Source organism: Schistocerca serialis, chromosome 2, assembly GCF_023864345.2.
Source record: "Schistocerca serialis cubense isolate TAMUIC-IGC-003099 chromosome 2, iqSchSeri2.2, whole genome shotgun sequence".
Lineage (NCBI taxonomy): Eukaryota > Metazoa > Arthropoda > Insecta > Orthoptera > Acrididae > Schistocerca > Schistocerca serialis.
The window spans coordinates 743,544,546-743,565,526 of record NC_064639.1 but is presented as its reverse complement, the minus strand read 5'-3'; the positions used below and the strand labels follow the sequence as shown (position 1 = coordinate 743,565,526).

Below are 20,981 nucleotides of genomic sequence, written 5' to 3'. Positions count from 1 at the left end.
AATCATGGTAATTGGTTCTTCATTTTTGTGTACTTTATTTGTAATTTTTAACGTTTTGAGGTGCAGATGGGAAAAAGCCCGTTATTAGCCTGCAAAATAATATGAAATTAGATTATAGCGCCACCCAGTCTGCCAGAGCAACTGTCGGTATCTGCCTCGAAGATTCGACGGGGGTCTGTCTGGTGAGCTTGCATGTTGCGTCTTAGCATAAGATGTTTCAGCATCCGCGACGATTGGGCAATGGAAGCAGGTTAAAACTGCAGCAATGATACTGAAATGTATATCTAGGAATGCATACAGGCGACGCAATTTCTCAGAATATGTGTGTTGGCACAAACAGCGTTCGTCCTTTGTGACACCGTTAAGCTGCACCTGCTGGTAATACAGGCGAGCTAATCAACGACCGCAGATGGCTGGGCTAAGCTAGGTTGCAACCAGCTGGCGGGGCCCCTGCGTGCCGCGGTGAGCCGTGCCGACAGCGGACGCCGGACAACACCGCGGGCCGCCGGCCAATCAGGTAATGTGCTCGCCGCTGCTGCTGGCTGCGCGACCGCTCTCACAATTAAACCGAAACCGCAGATACACGGCCTCCCTACGTGACGCACGCGACAGCTGTAGCCACCGACTCACCACCCGCTGCAGTTCATCATTATAAAAGCTACACGCCTCACTTGTTACGGCGGTGCTATGCTGTGCTGACAAGCTGTTTGCTTAATAATACACTGCATATCCGTACACGTTTGGTCGCTTTGTGTTGTACCAGGAACCACTTACACAGGAATATCTGTTTACTCCAAATGATTCAGCGGCTATATGAATATTCTAGTTCATCATTATTCGCCTAGGCTGTGAAGAGCAATAGTGCGGCTCAGATTTAAACATTTGTACTCTATGTTGTGACTGAAAGGGTTGGGTTGTTTGGGGAAAGAGACCAAACAGCGAGGTTATCAGTCTCATTGGATTAGAAAAGGACTGGGAAGAAAGTCGGCCGTGCCCTTTCAAAGGAACGATCCCGCAATTTGCCTGGAGCGATTTAGGGAAATCACGAAAAACCTAAATCAGGATGGCCGGACGCGAATGCGAGTCCTGTGTGTTGTGACTGAAATATTTAAGAGCTTACACATATAAGGTATTTATATTTTGTGCGAGTCCAGTGTGCTGTGACTGAAAGATTTATGAGCTTACACATATAAGGTATTTATATTTTGTGTAGGTATTTAGGTACTGTGTTAGCAGAGAAGTGTGTACATGAACGTAAGCTGTAATGCTGTGATACACGTAAACATATCGCTGTCAACGAAACAACCGGGAAAAGTAGTTTGTCGGGACGGACTTCTCTAATAGCGTTCTTTGTTTTTGTTAATGCTTCATGTTCGAGCGAAAGTCTCACACATTCATTGACAAAGAGAGTTTGGGTGGACTTCCTTTAGCAAGTGAACAAGGTTGTGTGTAACTTTCAGTTATATGAAACTCACAGAAAAGTAATACAGATAAATAAATTGACAAATCCTGAGCTTAGTGAACTTTCACATTAACGAAAGAAATTGAGACACCGTACCTCTCCAATACAAATTATCGTATACTACCACAGGCTTTCCAGGTAACATACAATGCACTCCTTATTAAAAAATTACTCTTTAATAAAATTGCATAAGTGGCCAACAAGGCGACACTGGGTACTAGAACTGAGTTACCAAAACTAACCTTATATAATTTTAAATCGTTGGCAGCTGTTCTCATAATATGACATTAGTACAATGTTCCAAAGAATATAACATAGAAACATACAAAAATGTCATTCATGGACCTCAAAAGAGTTACATAAATGAATAATACTTTAAATTTCTGATACTTTTCTAGTGTGAAACACTTTTTTTCCTTTAAGAAATTTAAGGGCAGCAACGATAAAGAACATGGACTGGACAAAATGGATAATAACATACACCAACAGGATTTAACTTTAAAGAAATCAGTACATTCTAACAGTTCATGGACCTTAAAGGGGGAACAAAATTCAGATGGCTCTGAGCACTATGGGACTTAACAGCTGTGGTCACCAGTCCCCTAGAACTTAGAACTACTTAAACCTAACTAACCTAAGGACAACACACACGTCCATGCCTGAGGCAGGATTCGAACCTGCGACCGTAGCGGTCGCGCGGTTCCAGACTGAAGCGCCTAGAACCGCTCGGCCACCACGGCAAGCAAAGGGGAAACTGTTAAAATACAAATATCCTGGGGCCATTTGTTGTAATTGTTAATTCTGTCGTCGCTTCACACTCTCCCAACTCTAGTTTCCAATTGGTTCCGGAAACATCTGCCCACACCTCGTCAACAGCTCATCTCTCTCACCGAGCTTTGTGCGTAAAGGACACCTCTCACAAAGTCTTCTTTCCGCTGGAACCCTTCCCTTCTTTGTTCTTCACAACTCTGCCAGTATAATCGTCGGGGTTACGAAGCAATTGCGGCCGTTTTACATTCATCAAATGTAGCTCCGTTAGCTATTCTGCATTCTACAATAGAGTTTACGAAAAGAAAAGATAAGAATTTTTTTCCCCTTCATGAGTACCTAATGATTCACGGGCTGCCGGCTGTGTGGCCGAGCGGGCGCTTCACTCGCTTCAGTCCGTAACCGCGCTGCTGCTACAGTCACAGGTTAGAATACAGCCTCAGGCATGGATGTGTGTGATGCCTTTAGGTTAGTTACCTCTAAGGAGTTCTAAGTCTAGGGGACTGATGATCTCAGATGTTAAGTCGCATAGTGCTCAGAGCCATTTGAACCATTTGAACCATTTGAATCAAGGACGAAGAATAAATTTAAGTCTATTCCGTATATTGATAAGGATAACAAAACACAGAACGATAATCGGAAACGACCGAGTAGACATCCACTGCCGAATACAGTTTTCGAGCTTCACTAACACTGTCAAAAATATCTAGAGGGTATCCCCCTATTTTGATTTATTGCCGTTGAATCGATATCACAGTGCAGACAACATCTTAACATTCTGAACCATAAAATCAATTTTCATCAATAACTTGAGACCAACGAAGTTCCGTGTTTGCGCCGTCTACACCAATACACTACAGAATCGAAACCGAAAATATCTTAGTTAATTCGAGATTTCTACCCCCACTATAAAGACGAAGAACCAGACAGGGCTCAAGTAACATTCGCAACACGTCTCTATGGCGGTTTTTACATATATATATGGACTTCCATTGATTTGGGTTTACCTGCTTTTACCCAGAAACTATTGATAGTGATATTAAACGCTGCGAACAATACGTTGATAACAGACATATTTCCTTGTGATCCATTTTTCCAGAGAAGTTGCTTGGCCATTCAACTGTGTTTGCTGGTGTTGTATGTTTCAAATATCCCACTCAGCTATGTGTAGTGTGTTGTGCTTATTTAGTATGTATTTAGTATGTTATCGATTTCGGAGTTACACAACTGCAGCCTCAGGCGTCCATATGGTTGTCCAGATCAATGTGCCATGGCGCAAATTCAACAACTTTATTAACGTACATAGGAGATTCAATGTGAAAGCCATGTGTAAAAGACCACAAAAGACGACAGTAGCAAAGTTATACCGACGTCGAGACATACACATGAGATGCCATAGCCGTTTTTGTTCTACGCTCATTCGTTTGGTTTGTATATGACATTTTACGCAGAAGCACTTCTTTCACTGCTTTCCTACTGTTATGTATGTGTCTTTAATATTAACAAAGCAAAAGATTCGTAAGTATAGAACAGATCCGGCGTTGTAGTATCTGTTAATTAGGGACTAACCGCTGGTTGCTGCACCATTCAGTGTGTTTCATTCCCGGACGAAAGTTGAGGCGCGCTGGGATGGAGGGGGAGGCACGTAGATTGTCAGTGTAGTGAAATTTGGGGAAAGCTAGTGGAAAAACAGACAGTCATGCGAAACTCACATAATAAGTGAAGGATAGTTTGTTTAGACGCCGACTTTATTTGGAGGATGTCCACTATTTAACACCATGAAGGCAGCACCCAGCACATGTCAGGTTGGCATTAACAGTACTACTTGACTGCATATGCATATGATAATAATTTCAGCTCAAGTGTGTAACCTAGATATAAATAAAGCCATCTAGTCGTGTACTCAGGGTGTCTCAAACACTGAAACGTCCCCTTAGAACAATTATACATGACAGTGCTTAAACTGACACGCAATATTTTTTTAGCGCAACGCAATCTGACTTTTAATAATCCATACAAAAGAATGGCCCTGACTAAATTAACCTATACGTTTCACAAATCACTTACCTCACAAAAATCTTCGTTACTCGAACTACTGCAATACAGCGAGCGCTACTACTGCCAGCTAAATAAAAGATTCAAACTACTGAAGGCACTAACTACTGATTGGCATAGTTAGCAAATGAAAGATTTTGATAGAGAACAAACAATGTATTTACCTTAACAGTGATCAAAAGTCATAATGTATATAGCAGTTCATGACATCCAGTCTTACAAATTTCAATACTCCGCCATCTCTCTCCCCACATCCACCACTGCTGGCGGCTCACCTCCAACTGCGCAACGCTACATGCTGCTAACATCCAGCTGCCCAACACTACAATGGCAGACAACAATGCAAACTAGCCACAGACTGCACACAGAACAGCCAGTGATTTTCATACAGAGCGCTACGTGGCGTTACCAATATAAGAACCTAAAGAGCCTACTTACATAGCCACCATGCTCCGCACAAAAAATTTTACAAATTGTTTTCGGCACTGGCCACTACATATTTGTTAAAATTTTTTCACAGTTACAATAACAAAGAATTCAAATGCACACACTTATTGATACAATGTTGGTCAAAAGCTAAAATTTTTTCACAGTCCATAAAGACAGTCCTGATCGTTCATCACAGTAAAATTGCAGTGTTTTTCTCAAAGTCTGAGCAGTAAAAGAAAATGCACACGGAAGTAGTGGATTTCCATGCAGTATTGAAGAAGTAGTGTTGTCCTTCCAATGGAAGGACAGTGCTGACTCTTGACATGCAGACAGGTAATGGGCCACAACAGAGCAAACCCACAGCAAAGTCAGTCGAAGTTTTGAAGAATATTGGTAGGTAGGTCATCACAGAGCAGACCCACTGTAGTCCTGGTAGAGATTACGGTATTGGTGGGCCACCAGAGGTGCAGACCCACTGCAGTCCTCGTAGAAATAATGGTATTGGTGGGTCATCAAAGGTGCAGACCCACTGTAGTCCTTGTAGAGACGGCCAGCAGCCATCTGTTGCGACTGTGCAGGTGGAATGTCCTTAGAACCAGCAATGCTGTTATCCAGTCCCTGGCTGAATTATGAACACACGTGCATGCACTAACAGTCCCAACTTCTCACATACTGTGCATATTTTATAACCAACAGAAACGTGTGCAGTGAAATGATACTTAATTTGAAGAACTGGTGTCTATACAATTATAAATTTACAATATAGGAATACAATTACAAAGGTACAAAATACATCATTAAAGAACATAACAGTACAGATAACATTTGTAGTATCACAGGGTTTACAAAAGAATAGAATAAACATACACATCAGTGTTACAGGAATTATGACATAAGTAAATACATAAAAGATCAGAATAACTTTTGAATCATCACCTTCCCACATGAGCAATAAACCAAAACAGAATAAATAATGTCTAAGCATCTTTACAAGGTAAATAACATATTATCAGAAAAACTCTACAACATAAATCTTATTAGCTAAACATATACAGACAGGAAAAACACAAATGCACATAGTGTAATAACACAAAAATACAGGGCAGGGTTTGTTTTCAGTGTAACATTTGGTACTGCAGTCCAACCCAAAACTTCATTCCATAGATCGTCCCTCTTATTTTGACATTTGCTCCAGCCAAAAAAAAAATCCTATGCTAGCATGCTTTCTGTATTCTGTTCACATCCTCTTTCAAAAATAGTTTTTCTCCACTGTACACTACTTTTTTGACCAAACCATTTTCTTATAGCTTCTCAATGCATTTCTTCCAATTCATCATAGTTAGTTTCTTATATAGTCTACCCCCTCTTAAGCTATCTTAAATCTACTGAGCTCAGATGCTAAACTAAGGGACGAGGCAATGCAGCAGCACAAAACAATTAATACAAACAACAATGAAAAAAAAATGGAAATTGTCAAAGCAAGCAGCAAAAAAATATAAATTAGCAAAGCAATTGCAATATTACAACTAATATAAGGCAATGTGCAGCAAACAAGAAAAATAAATCAGTAGTAAAACTGGCTTAACAGAGTAATACAAAGTGAAATTCAGCATCACTATGCCTGGCAAACAGCAGCAGCAAATGCAATAACTTATACCTAAATATGACAAAGCTCAAGCAGAAAAAATATTACAGTAAAAATGATCATGTGTAATACCTATGTCACATCTTAACACTAGAGTGATGCATCACAAAAACTTACTCTGCAATAAAGTTACCAAGTTATTAAAATAATTATTTATGCAATTCCTGTGAAGGGAAATGTCTATTTGTGCTCTCTTTTCTAAGAAAGCATATCATAAACGTATTCTTTACTGGGTCTGTAGACAGAAAATAGTGATATTAGTACATCTATTAAATTTTATAATAACCAATGCCGCAGTGCAGCTAGAAACTAGATATTAAAGCAAATGAGCAAATATGTACAAAGGAAGGCATGAAACATCATTCATTAGCCATATGGCATTTCATAAGCTACTAAAAAAAATCTCTCAACTAGAAAGACAGTAGTCATAATCAGGTGTATAGACATAAAAATATTTCTCGTCATTTCATTAGGCATTTCAGTAAATATCATAAATTAAGAGCTCCACGGTGTTATCATATGTTTTCAAGTTTGAGCGTGTCATATTTGCGATGCTTTCTCTGAAAAGGCACACACTAATGGTTTTTTCTCCAGGCATCTGACACAGCTGGCCGCTCAAGACGCATTACGTCAAGGTCACTTGGCTTTCTTACCGAAATATTTACGACACCAGTTTGTAACACAGTGACAGTCTCACATAAAAAATTTCACTGGTCTAGAATTTGTGTTACAAATCTGTAGAAACAAAATCCTGTAAATATAACAGTGTCCAAAAAATATTCGTCGCCATTGTGGTACATTCACGCATTTACACACATTTCATAACTCTTAAAGTACGATTCTTGGTTTCCAACATCCTTTTTCACAAGTCAGAGTCCCTAACCACTACACATTATTCCTTACCTTATTACACATATACATATTCGTCGACACTTCTTCAATATTTCATCATAATAAATACGTAGCATAATCAAATTCCTCATATAGCACCAGCTTATTGATCATAAACATACCGCAACAGCGTAATACACATCGCCATCATAACATCATAAAACCTCAGCGAAATCTCAAAATTGTCGTAGCTTCCTTCTATAATTTTAAAACCTAAAAAAATTCTCTGCTCATGTCAAAAGTGTCATCTACCTCAAACATACTTTAAAAATCATGATCCTATACCAAATACGACATTCAAAGCTCTCATAGTATCACAATGGTTCCAAAAAAATATGAACAGTTAACAAAGTACAGACAAAATACAGTTTCATATGTGTGAAGTTATCCATCTGTGTAATTGCGTAAACATGTGTCGCTGATGTAGTGAAAAAATGTTTATTTCTCTGTTAAATAATCAGATAGCTGTGTAATTTATGTGTTAGAGAAATATGGTACCGATGTCTTTAGTTGTATGATCAAATACCATATTAGCTAGGTCTCCTTGTGCTTGCCAAACACATGGTACGCCATATGAAACGTCCTCTTTGAACAATTATACATGACAGTGCTTAAACTGACACACAATATTTTTTTAGCGCAACGCAATCTGACTTTTAATAATCCATACAAAAGAATGGCCCTGACTAACATTAACCTATACGTTTCACAAATCACTTACCTCACAAAAATCTTCGTTACTCGAACTACTGCAATACAGCGAGCGCTACTACTACCAGCTAAATAAAAGATTCAAACTACTGAAGGCACTAACTACTGATTGGCATAGTTAGCAAATGAAAGATTTTGATAGAGAACAAACAATGTATTTACCTTAATAGTGATCAAAAGTGATAATGTATATAGCAGTTAATGACATCCAGTCTTACAAATTTCAATACTCCGCCATCTCTCTCCCCACATCCACCACTGCTGGCGGCTCACTTCCAACTGCGAAACGCTACATACTGCTAACATCCAGCTGCCCAACACTACAATGGCAGACAACAATGCAAACTAGCCACAGACTGCACACAGCACAGCCAGTGATTTTCACACAGAGCGCTACGTGGCGTTACCAATATAAGAACCTAAACAGCCTACTTACAACATTTAGGGTCAGATTGAGACAGGTGATAGAGGCTCCATAACCGATGATGTTGAGACAGGGAACCAATGGTAGGAAACGCATATTTGTTGTGTTATGGGCATATATAGCGTACAACGAATAGCAGCAACGTGACTCATTTGCTGCCTCCCCGTTTCACTCGTCAAGGGTACCTGGTGCTCCTGCGAGATGTGCTGCCCCACCTTGTTGTCGGCAAAAGTATGTGAACACGAGGGTGCACCAACCCACTTCAACGTTGATATCCGCGAGCACCTCAACAACCCATACCTTCATCGTTGGGTTGGAAGGGGAGGTCCTGTCGCATGGTCGCGCTGTCACCGGGTCTCACACTTCTCGACTTTTCACCATTTTGGTGTATGAAACCACCGTCGAAACGGATGAGGAACTGTTTACTAGGGGCCAAACTGCTTGCCTCCTAGTACAACAGACGCCAAGGATCTCTGAGAGAGTGGAACTTCATTAGCCTTTGTGTGCATTCATTGAGACTGGCGATCGTCAGTTTGACCAATTACTATGAGCTACATTTTTGTTATACTGTGTACGCTGTGTATTTCCAAAACACAATAAATACGTATTTCCTACCATTCCGTTGTTGGCGCAAAAGGTTTGAGGCATACTGAATAAGGAAGGTATAACTTACAGGTTTCTCATTCAGAAATAATTGAAAGTTGCTTTTTTGTGAGAAGTTCCTGTTACGCCTCGTCTACCAGCGGCTATCGTGAACGTGTGTGAAACCTTATGGGACTTAACTGCTAAGGTCATCAATCCCTAAGCTTCCACACTACTTAACCTAAATTATCCTAAGGACAAACACACACACCCATGCCCGAGGGATGACTCGAACCTCCGTCGGGACCAGCCGCACAGTCCATGACTGCAGCGCCTGGCCGGCCGTGGTGGTCTAGCGGTTCTAGGCGCTCAGTCCGGAACCGCGAGACTGCTACGGTCGCAGGTTCGAATCCTGCCTTGGGCATGGATGTTTGTGATGTCCTTAGGTTAGTTAGGTTTAAGTTCTAGGGGACTGATGACCACAGATGTTAAGTCCCATGGTGCTCAGAGCCATTTGAACCATTTTTTTGCAGCGCCTGAGAACGCTCGGCCAGCGGCTATCGGAATTCGACAGTGGCAGAAATGTGGCCAACCGCGATTGCGTTTTATCGTTCAGCGATATTGCTAATTGATACAATGAGGCCATACAAATATGGAATCCGTGAGTTCATGAGAGGCTCTCAGAGAGTAGGCGCGACTAGCCCCAGAGAGACAAAACACTGTTCGATCGGTCATGTAGGGTAGTACAGCCACGTCAACCACCTTTAGACTTTATTTGCAAAGAACACTCGAACGGGATACCCGACCGTGTTTGGAGAATCATGTACACTGCTGGCCACCGTAAATGCAACACCAAGAAAGACAAGAGGTAGCACAACAAAATTTATTTTGTAGATAACATGTTGACCAAGTATCAAATGATTACGTTTACAGACGTCTGTGACATGTGGTTCCTGCCGGAATCAGTAGCCAGAGTAGCCACCATTGTTGGAGATCACCGCTGCCACACGTCTCGGCATTGAGTCAAAGAGATGTTGGATGTGTTCCTGGGGTACAGCAGCCCAAGCAGCTTCCACACGTTGCCAAAGATCATCTGGTGTGGCAGCTGGGGATGTAATCTGGGTCACTCGTTGAGCAACCATGGACGACATGTTTTCTATCGGCGAAAGATCCGGAGAGCGAGCCGGCCAGGGAAGCACTTCAATCTGGTTATTGACGAAGAACCTTCGGACAATGCGTGCCACGTGTGGTCACGCATTATCCTGTTGAAATATGGCTGTGGCCGAGCCCTGAAGGTAAGGAAGGACAACTGGCTCCAGCACCTCGGATATGTAGCGCCGGCTATTTAAAGTACCGGCAGTGCGTACTAGAGGCGTGCGAGAGTAATATCCAATACCGCCCCATACCATAATACCCGGTGCAAGACCAGTGTGGCGGTGCATAATTCAGCTGTCCAGAATCCTCTCTCCACGGTGTCTCCACACTCGAATCCGACCATCGTGGTGCTGCAGACAGAAGCGTGCCTCGTCACTAAAGACAACGTCATTCCATTCTGCCGTCCACATCCGTCTGTCATCACACCATTGGCGACGGAGACGTCTGTGGTTCTGCGTCAATGGTAGACGAAGCAATGGACGTCTTGCGGACAGACCACTCTGCTGTAAACGGCGTCGAATGGTACGCGCAGACACTAGATGATGCGTTACAGACGCAATGTGCTGTGTTATGGGTCGGGATGTCACTGAGCGATCCGTCACTGCCATGCGCACAATTTGCCTATCAGCACGTGCAATGGTGCACCGAGGTGAATGCGATCGACCACGTCGGTCCGTCGTACCCTCCTGCATCCAACGGTCACATATCCGCGTTACAGTTGTTTGGTTTCGTCCAACACGACTATCGATTTCTCTGTATGATAATCCACAATCTCGGTAAGCCACTATCCTTCCTCTGTCGAACTGGGATACTTGATCAAACGATGTTCGCTGTTGTCTACGAGGCATAACTGATCGTCTTGTGAAACAACCACAAGGTAAACACACGTGCCGAACGTACACTCGTCGAAATCGCCAAGCCTTAAATGGCGCTATGAGGTGGCGCCACAGGCGCGCGTGATGTGCGTCTGCGCTGAAATTCTAATCAGTTGCATATCTCATCGCTGCAAACCCATGGTGTAAATTTCACTTGATTCGGATGCTTCCTTCAGGGTGTTGCTTTTACGGTGGCCAGCAGTGTACTATCAACACAGCTCAACACAGCGACCACTGGCTCTGTTTTCCTTGACGAAGCAGACAGAAGCGCTCGACAGTGGTGCGCCAAGTGACAGCTCAGTCAGCAGGAATGGCACCACACATTGCCAGACTGCATTCTTCATACGTGTACCCAGCACCTGGCGTAATGGTGCATGGTACACAATACAACGCCCGTAATTTGAACAGCAGGTGTTACATTCCTGATATCTCAAAGCCAGTGGCTGTGTCCTATCTTAGAGGCGGCTGTTTCCTAACTTCAACGAGATAACGCGAGACCACAAGTTACCGTGCTGCTCTGACCTACCTCGATACAGAGGACGGAAAATGTCTAGCCATGGGTTGCGGAGATACTGGCAAAGTACCAAGCGCCAGCCATTACGATCGATGAACTCTGTCATAGAGTGAAGCAGCGAGGAATGACGTACTTGTATCTCCCAGTGTATTCCCATTTAGGTATAATCAGGCTATTGCTAGTTTGCTCCCAGAGAATAACTATTAAGAAAATACTTAAAATTGTTATTCCTTAGGTAAATATGACGTATAAAAGGTACTGCAGATGTGAAACCGTGGTCAGATGTCAGAGAGGGCCTCATGACCATAATCAGATCAGGTTAAATAGATAAATAAAACAAAAACGAATACTGAAATGAAATTTAACGATTTTACAATATTGCTCATAACAAATAAATAAATGTATTTAAAAAAATACATGCAACTACCTGGCACCCAGAATTCCAAAAATCTAAATACTAGCAAATCGAGAGACTTTCTCAGTTCTAAAAATTTGGTGAAATCAATTAGGAAATTACCATAGAAAAGACTGATTACGAAATTCAAACTGCTGAGGGCATCGGTCTTTAAACTTACACTAACTTCGACCTTTAACGGCTCTGGACGTGTTAACGTGAGCAGCTTTGTACCTGTCCCTGTGTGCTCTAAACGTGTCTAACCGCGCCACCAGTCCTTCTACCTGGTACTCTGAACGTGTCTAGTATTACGGGTCATTCTAAAATATTTCTGTTTTCTGATGCCACTAGCTTGTTAGGAAAGCTTGTTAGTAAAGGAAACATTGGCACTGTTTCAAACAGTGCAGTTCATGACATAATTTCATGACAAGCAGAAAATAAAGTAACACTAAATCACAGTAAGACAGACATTTCAACAAAACCTGACGTTCTAATTTCACAAAATGGGCATATTATTAGTAAAACTGAACAAATCAGATTTATAGATGTTCAGATAGATAGTAAACTGGCGTGGAAAGCCCACGTTCACGATTTTGTTCACGGACTTAATGCTGCCATTTTTACTGTTCGAACGGTATCTAAAGTAAGTGATCGTTCGACACGAAAATTAGTCTTCTCTGCTTATTTTCATTCGCTTATGTCGTATGATATTATATTTTGCAGTAACTACTTCCATTCTGAAAGAATGTTTTTGGTTTATAAATGGGCAGTTCGGGCAATAGGATGAGTAAGTTTGTGAACCTATTGTCGACCCCAGTTCACTAGTTGGGTATTATTCAATTGGCCTCTCAGTATGTATATCTTTTAATGTCGTTTTTGTTAACAATATCAGCGTATTCTCAAGAATTAGCAGCTTCCACTCAGTTAATACTCGGCAGAAGTCTAATCTGCATTTGGATTGCACTTCCTTAACTCTTGTGTAGAAAGCTGTCCAGTGTTCTGCTGCATCGATTTTCAATAAGCTACCACAATAATTCAAATCCCTTAGCAGTAATCCAAGCACTTTCAGATCGAAACTGAAGAGTTTCCTCATGGGTCACTACTATTCTGTTGGGGAGTTCTTTGAAAAATTAATCTGATTATGTTATATTGTTGTTTGCGTTTACTTAAACTTATGGCTTGACTATTTTGGGTTCATAAGCATTTTATTTTAAGTGTTAGTACTTTTATGTCGTAATTTCATGCACTGACACGTTCCATGACCTTTGAGATTTGCTCCTCAATTTGCTCCTACGGAAACAGACGTGTAAATAAAAAAATAAAATAAAGTATTTCCCAACGGGAGAGGGGATTATATTTGCAGTTATTGCATACAATTCATCACTACACCCGTTACCCAAACCACTGATATTCTCTATACCAAAGGTCCTGTAGATATTTTCAGGACAACATTTTCCTTGCAAATGTGCCAAATGCATTTGTTCGTATGGTTCTGCGAAATCCAAATTTTGTCCACATAAATTATAGGGCTATTGTCCTCCGTATGCAATAAGTGCATGGTCATCAAAAATGTAGCTGTACAGGCGGGAATATACGTTCATTCCATAAGAAATTTGCGTCTGTCGTCAAATTATCTGGACTTAAGCTCATTGTAACTTAAATGGGAAAAAGGAACCTTTCCGAGATCTCAAACTCAGTTTTGTATTGTACTGCAGCCCGTAGTGGCCATTGTCTATTTTAGTATCTTAGCATAGTCCTACAGACCACTTCTTTATTAAAATATTCAGTATGAATAAATCTTTTTACATTCTATTCATGGCGAATTGAACACAACATTCACACCTACAGCCTATGAAGAAGCTACGTTTCTGGTAACACATTACACTGCCCTTTCTGTGACTACCAACCTTTTTGCCGTCAATTAATGTGCTTCGAAAAATTAACGTTTCACCTAGCTCACTCGTCACGTGCAAGTTGGTTGAAAAACTTTAAGCCGTTACATGTTACATGGTTAATAACAAAAGGTGGGTCGGTATCGATCGTTGAAGTAGAAATAGTTACTTCTGTTGCAAATCAATTTCAGTCTCTGCCTGACCGTCATCAGTGCTAATATTAAAGACCTGAGGACCCACAAATACAAGCAGTGAAACTGCTATATCTACACTTATCCACGAAGAGTACTTGTCAGACTGAAGGTACAAATGCAACTGCCACAGGACATTGATACTGGCACTGACGATGGTTACGCAGTGATTGAAACGTATTTGCTGCAGAAATAAAAATGTCTATTTCAACGATACTGACTCTTCTTTGCCCGCATCTCGTGGTCGTGCGGTAGCGTTCTCGCTTCCCACGCCCGGGTTCCCGGGTTCGATTCCCGGCGGGGTCAGGGATTTTCTCTGCCTCGTGATGGCTGGGTGTTGTGTGCTGTCCTTCGGTTAGTTAGGTTTAAGTAGTTCTAAGTTCTAGGGGACTGACGACCACAGCAGTTGAGTCCCATAGTGCTCAGAGCCATTTGAACCGTTGTTTAACTCTTCTTTTGTTGTTAGTACTGTTGTAGTGGATGTGGTGCACGCAAATCCTGATGGAGTCTCCATTACATAGTTAATACCTAATGTCTATTCGGCATAGATTTACACCAAGAACATGTGGGATAGCAGGTATTCTACGCACAGAACATATAATATAACTCATAACTGAATGTAAAGCAGAACAAATTCACATAAGAGAGGTAAATAAACACGCGGAAGCAGCAAATTATGACGACAAGCTAGCCTGCACCTGACACGGAAACACTGCAGGGCGAGGAGTGGACTTGGGTGACACGTATGGGACGATATCGAGCAGTCTACTTTCGTGACAGCGACTTATAGTCAATTCCTTACAATTGCTCGAAATTACACGGTGGAAACGGCGTGTGTGTGCAGTCATGGGAAAAGGCATCTTCTAAGCAGAGGGTAGGAGCAAGAGGGGTACGAGAAACCACGTACTTCTCCTGGTTAATACTCAAATCATCCTTATTATTTGCATTTTCTTTTCTTTTCTGGACAGTTTTTGCGCCACCTCTATGTCTGCTCCCTTGACGGGAGCCCATCTCGCCTTGCGTTTGGTACGGCTCTGGCTGTATTTGTAAAACATGATTATTCTCTATCCACTACCATGATGCAATTTTAAGGAATCACAGTATATTTTGAGAAGGTTCATAACTGGAGTACGAAAAGGAGCTTAGATTTCTTTGCCCAACAAAGAAATTCATTATCTACGAAAATACACATGATGTACTATATTCTATTTCAAGAGATACATAAGGCACGAGTAAAATCATGTTGTTTACCATCAATAGTAGAAGTGATGTTAATGTTTTTATTCCTAACGTTATCGGTGAACATAGCCTACACTAGTTTCTCAAGAATCTGCAAATGATTTGGAGGGTAATGGTACAGACACTGAATGCTGTTTTTACATGTTATAGGAATTAAGCAACGATATCTGTGACCAACAAGTGATGATTAGAATGTTCTCTACGGGGATCTGTTGCGGTGTCTTCGTATTCTGGGCGCTTGCTGTTACTACACATGCAGCTCATTATCCTATGTACCTCGCATTCACTGCTAAGCGCAACGCGTCCGGGTACTGGATTGTGAAGGTATGTAATTCACTGTTTTTTATATCTACTGCGAATATGTATAAATACATATCTTTCTTCAGCTAATTAATTGCCGGTCTCCCTGGCCGAGCGGTTCTAGGCACTTCAGTCTGGAACCGCGCGACTGCTACGGCCGCTGTTTCGAATCCTGCCTCGGGCGTGGATGTGTGTGATGTCCTTAGATTAGTTAGGTTTAAGTAGTTATAAGTCTACAGGACTACTGACCTCAGATATTAAGTCCCATAGTGCTCAGAGCCATTTGAAGACAAGAATTAATTTGTGTGGGTCGCTGACAGGTGTTTGTATAGCAAATGATTCAAACTGTCGTATTGTTAAAAGAAAAGAAATAAAATTGAGGACCTAGCCACTAATTTAGAATTTCCGAAACAGAAATTTATTTTTCCGGACAGCATCGACAAACAGATTCAATTCGACGATAATAATTCACTTCTAGCTAGTCGCATCTGATGAGCAGACGGTACTGATCGAATGGCGACCAAAACACAAATTACAGTCAGTTGTGAACACAGCCTGCCAGAAGTTTGTTTGCTAGGGAATGAGCAACGGCAAGTGTGCTGCTAGCAAAGTTTCCCCCCACGCGTTATCACCGTGCCACTTGGCAGCGACAGACTCGAGTGAGGGAACGAATATTGCAAATATTCGTTAACCGATGGGATTATTTCCTGTCTTGCTGACTCTTTCGGCTGTTTAAGGGTACCCAGTTGACCTAAAGAGTGTTAGCTACTGGAATCGTGCAACACCGACTGCGACAACTTTGGTCACCGAAGTCTGTGCCGATACTAGTGACAGCAAACGAATGACTCCGGAATGCATCCAGCCCAGTTTTTTGCCGTTATTGCTACCAATACTGTCCTTTCCTTAGCTTATTTCATAGAACTTTTTTTTCGCTTTGGCAGTAACCAACTTTTAATACGTGCATACAAGGTGAGCACGAACTCTACGGCTTTTTATACATGTATACTAGGTGAAAATAAACCCCACCGACAGATTTTCGGAGGTGGTTCATTGATACTTCCTGAGTGATTTGGTGTAAGGGACCTGCGGTCTCCGGTTGCTGTACAGAGTAATTTTGTATTTACGATTTATTTTGTTTGCTACCCAAATTACTTTTGTTCCCCAGAAAATATTTTCATACCAATGAACAGCTTGCAATATGGAATCATTAAAATGTCTAACTCAGAGTACAGATACAAAAGAACTGTAATGTCATTGCCACTGGTGTCGTGTCAGTTCAGAATATCGGTGGCACCGTTGGGCCGCTCTTCCGTTGCATTCATTGTACCAACAAACGAGGCGTGTAAAGGCTGACTTTTGGTCAGTAAACCTGTCCACACTACATGCCACTGATCACGTGCAACTGACGCAATCGAAAACACAAATCCGAGGCAGAACTGATCAGTGCTGAATGCAAGCTCCAAGACAAAAAGTGGACGTTAATACTGCCAGACAACAAGTATCGTGACAGAATGGAACAAATTTTAGGTTTGCAGAGTGTTCCACCAGGAATGGCGGTCTAGCCCACGGCTTTCCGGGCGGGAAGGAGCGCGTGGTCCCCGGCACGAACCCACCCGGCGGACTTGTGTCGAGGTCCGGTGAGCCGGCCAGACTGTGGATGGTTTTTAGGCGGTTTTCCATCTGCCACGGCGAGTGCGGGCTGGTTCCTCTTATTCGGCCATAGTTACACTATGTCGGCGATTGCTGCACAAACAAGTTCTCCACGTACGCGTACACCACCATTACTCTACCACGCAAACATAGGGGTTACACTCGTCTGGTGTGAGACGTTCCCTGGGGGTGTGCACCGGGGGCCGAACTACACAATAACCCTGAAAGAGTGGTTCGATGTGGAGCGGCGGAGGGGTGAAGTGGACTACGGCAGTCTTCATGGGGTTGTGGACCACTGCTGCTGCAGCGGGGACGGAGCCTCTCCGTCGTTTCTGGGCCCCCGGTTAACATACAATACAATACAATACAATGGTCAATATGGTAGGAACGATTATTCAAAACAAAAACGTCTGGTAAACATGGACTCCAAAGCGCATGACTTAAGAGATCTGAACACTTCAGCTAAGATACTATGACACAAATCACTTTTATTAAAACCTCTTTGCTTTCCAGATTTTGGAAGGAGGTAGTTCAGACAAAAACAAGAAAATATTGCTCAGTAAACGGGGACTCTACGACATATACCTTAAGCGCTTCAGTACCAGAGATCTGTTGCACGGCAGCGAAAATGATCAAATGCTCATTGCTCTCAAGGTATGCATTGTAGAGTCCATGTTTATTGCACATTTTTGTTTTGTTTTCAACCATACTACCACATTTCAAAGTATGAAAAGCAAACATACTGCAGTGGAAGAGATTTGTTTCACAGTATCATCTATTAAAGGGAGTGCCTACACTACGCTATTCCGTCCTCTTTTGGAGTGCTGTTGCTCGGTCAGGGATCCTTACCAGATAGGATTAACGGAGTAAATCGAGAAAGTTCAACGAAGAGCAGCACGTTTTGTATTATCGCCAAATAGTGGAGACAGTGTCACCAACATGATACAGGATTTGGGATGGACACCATTAAGACAAAGGCGTTTATCGTTGCGGCGGAATCTTCTCACGAAATTTCAATCGCCAACTTGCTCCTCTAAATGCAAAAATACTTCTTTGACGCCAACGTACATGCGGAGAAACCGTCATCATAATGAACTAAGGGAAATCAGAGCTCGCACGGAAAGATAGAGGTGTTCGTTTTTTCCACGTGCTGTTCGAGAGTGGAATAATAGAGAATTACGGTGAGGGTGGTTCGATGAACCCTTTGCCAGGCAATTACATGTGATATGCAGAGTAGAGTATCCATGTGGATGTAGATCGCTGTTAAGGCATGAATTTTACAGCTCATATTTACTGGAAATTTTAGTTTAGAATGATTATTCCTCTCATATCCCTGAATATTCAATATTCTTTCGTTTATAAAAGTCCGTTTTGATCGCATACACTGTACAATTCATAATTAATGGTTTCGGCTGTTGCCACCTACAGAACTGTTACAAATAGATAAGTGGTGTAACCAACTAGGTTCAATTAGCTGAACCAAAATCTACAACTGGTCTAGCGATTCGTAAGAAACATGAAACTATTAACATGCCAGAATGAGATTTTCAATCTGCAGCGGAGTGTGCGCTGATATGAAACTTCCTGGCGGATTAAAACTGTGCGCCGGACCGAGATTCGAACTCGGGACCTTTGCCTTTCGCGGGCATGTGCTCTACCAGGTAGGATACGAGATACTGGCAGAAGTAAAGCTGTGAGGACGGCGCGTGAGTCGTGCTTGGGTAGCTCAGTTGGTAGAGCACTTGCCCGCGAAAGGCAAAGGTTCCGAGTTCGAGTCTCGGTCGGGCACACAGTTTTAATCTGCCAGAAAGTTTCGAACTATTAACATGATAAACAACCACACTTACCACCCATACGTAGCATAAGAATATTCTGATGCAGGTGTCAACATCAAAATCTATCGACCTAGGTACACAGAAGGTGCTGGTGATGGCCTGGTTACGTCCAGTAATTAAACAAATACATGAGGCCAGTAGAGGGTGCTAATGTCAGTGTACATAAGTAACCAGTATCGTTAATTCTGTACCTGAGATCCTGTATGCGTGGGCACTTATTAAAATTTCTTCATGGAGGAAAATGAGCGTCTGACAATGAAACATCAAAATACATAAAATATGTGTCCTCGGAGTCTTTAGGGCCGGCATTTCTAACTAAAATCTTTCCGGTTTTCACGCTGCGTCAATTCGAATAAGATTTTCGGAAGCTCCAGAATTTTATTCGAATAAACGCTGCTTGGAAACCGAGAAGATTTTATTCAGACATAAAATATGTGGAAACAAAAATCATGCTTAAAATCCACATAAAACGTGTAAAAACTAATAATAGAAAGCTACTAGCCTGGTAAAATAAAAATATATAATTGCGTAAAAGTCAGAACAAAATATTTTATTGTTTCTGCAACACAAAACATTTAAACATAAACGAAAATGTAAGACAGTTAACAAGACAGTGACTGTTGATTAAAATTTCGATAGCTGATGACACATTCGGAGCGGAATCTCTGTGGCACCTCTTCGTGCCTTCTCGGTAAGAAGTTTTCGTTTTGCAGTGAAGGAGCTTGCGAACAAGGCAGGTGCTGGCTGGCGCACACGACCACACACCAGTTTGCTGCGTCATTCGACGCTTCCAAAACTGAATATATCAAAACTGAATATATATAAAAACTGAATGTATCAAAATAATCAGTCATGTTAAATTCATTCTGTTCATTCAACAGTAATCCCAGTAGCCATTTTCTTTAAAATTTCAATTTCTCGTTTTGATGCCTTACTCAGTTCAGCCATAATAGCCTCTAAATAACTTTCCACATGTTTTACTTCATCCAAATATGTATCGAATACGGTTTTATTTAGGCTATATGCATATGATGTAGAACGAGTCTTGAAATTTCTTCCCGTCTGATCAATATAAAACATTTCGCGTGTTGGCATTTGATCCTGTAGACGTTAGATTCTAAATATTTGTTAGTGTTATTGCGAACTTTCTAGTGTTGCTCAGAAACAACAGTACCTTTCGTTTTAAACACAATTTTTACTGTCGCTTTTTCTGAAGGATTGTGCAGCATTGTATGGCAAAGCAGTAAAAAACTTCTTTCCTCTGGACCTTCTGACTCCTGTCATGTATTTTCGACTTTAGTTTCTCATAAGGGTTAATTACATTACTGTGAAAAATACTTGACTGGAAAGAGACAGCAAATACAAAGGGTAAGAAGTCGTATGTTGCTAGGTCATACAATGGTGCAGTTGCCGAGAGAATAGCACAAGCCTCCAGAAAAACGAGAGAAAAATTGGAATTCAGGCGAAAGGCATCGTTTTTTCTAAGCTACACTACAAAGTTGGCAACAAAAGCGATAAATATTTAGAATCTGGTATCTAGAAGATTAACTGCCAAGACTGCGAAAAGATATAGATTGGTGCGACGGGAAGAACTTTCAAGACTCGTTTCAGAGAGCTTGTATACAACCAAACTAAGAGCGTATTCTGTACACATTTGGATAAAGAAAAGTATATGTCAGGAAATATAGAATATAATATGGCAGTGTTGCATAAGGCATCACAAGGACAGTTATTGAATGTACTGGAGAAATGGAAATTTACGTATACAGAAAACAGAAACTGGGATTACTGCTACCAGGTGCGAAAAGGCTGGACCTTTTTCATCAGCTACGCCATAGGAAAACAAAAACTTCTTAACGAGAAGCCACGAGGCGGTGCCACTGTATTTCCGAGAAGATTGTGTCATCCTTGTTAACTGTCTTACATTCACGGTTATGTTTAATTGTTTTATCACGCAGAAAGGTTTCGA

At 41.6% G+C, this 20,981-nt stretch overlaps 1 protein-coding gene across 1 annotated transcript in view; it reads left to right on the top strand.

Moving 5' to 3' along the window:
* The first annotated feature begins 389 nt into the window (after positions 1-389).
* LOC126455688 (uncharacterized) overlaps positions 390-20,981 on the top strand; it is a 45,290-nt gene continuing 24,698 nt past the window's right edge. The window contains exons 1-2 of the mRNA XM_050091453.1: positions 390-517; positions 15,378-15,551. Of these exons, the coding sequence (XP_049947410.1) occupies positions 15,411-15,551 (141 nt within the window). The 5' untranslated portion in view covers positions 390-517; positions 15,378-15,410. The remainder of the gene's footprint in view (positions 518-15,377; positions 15,552-20,981) is intronic.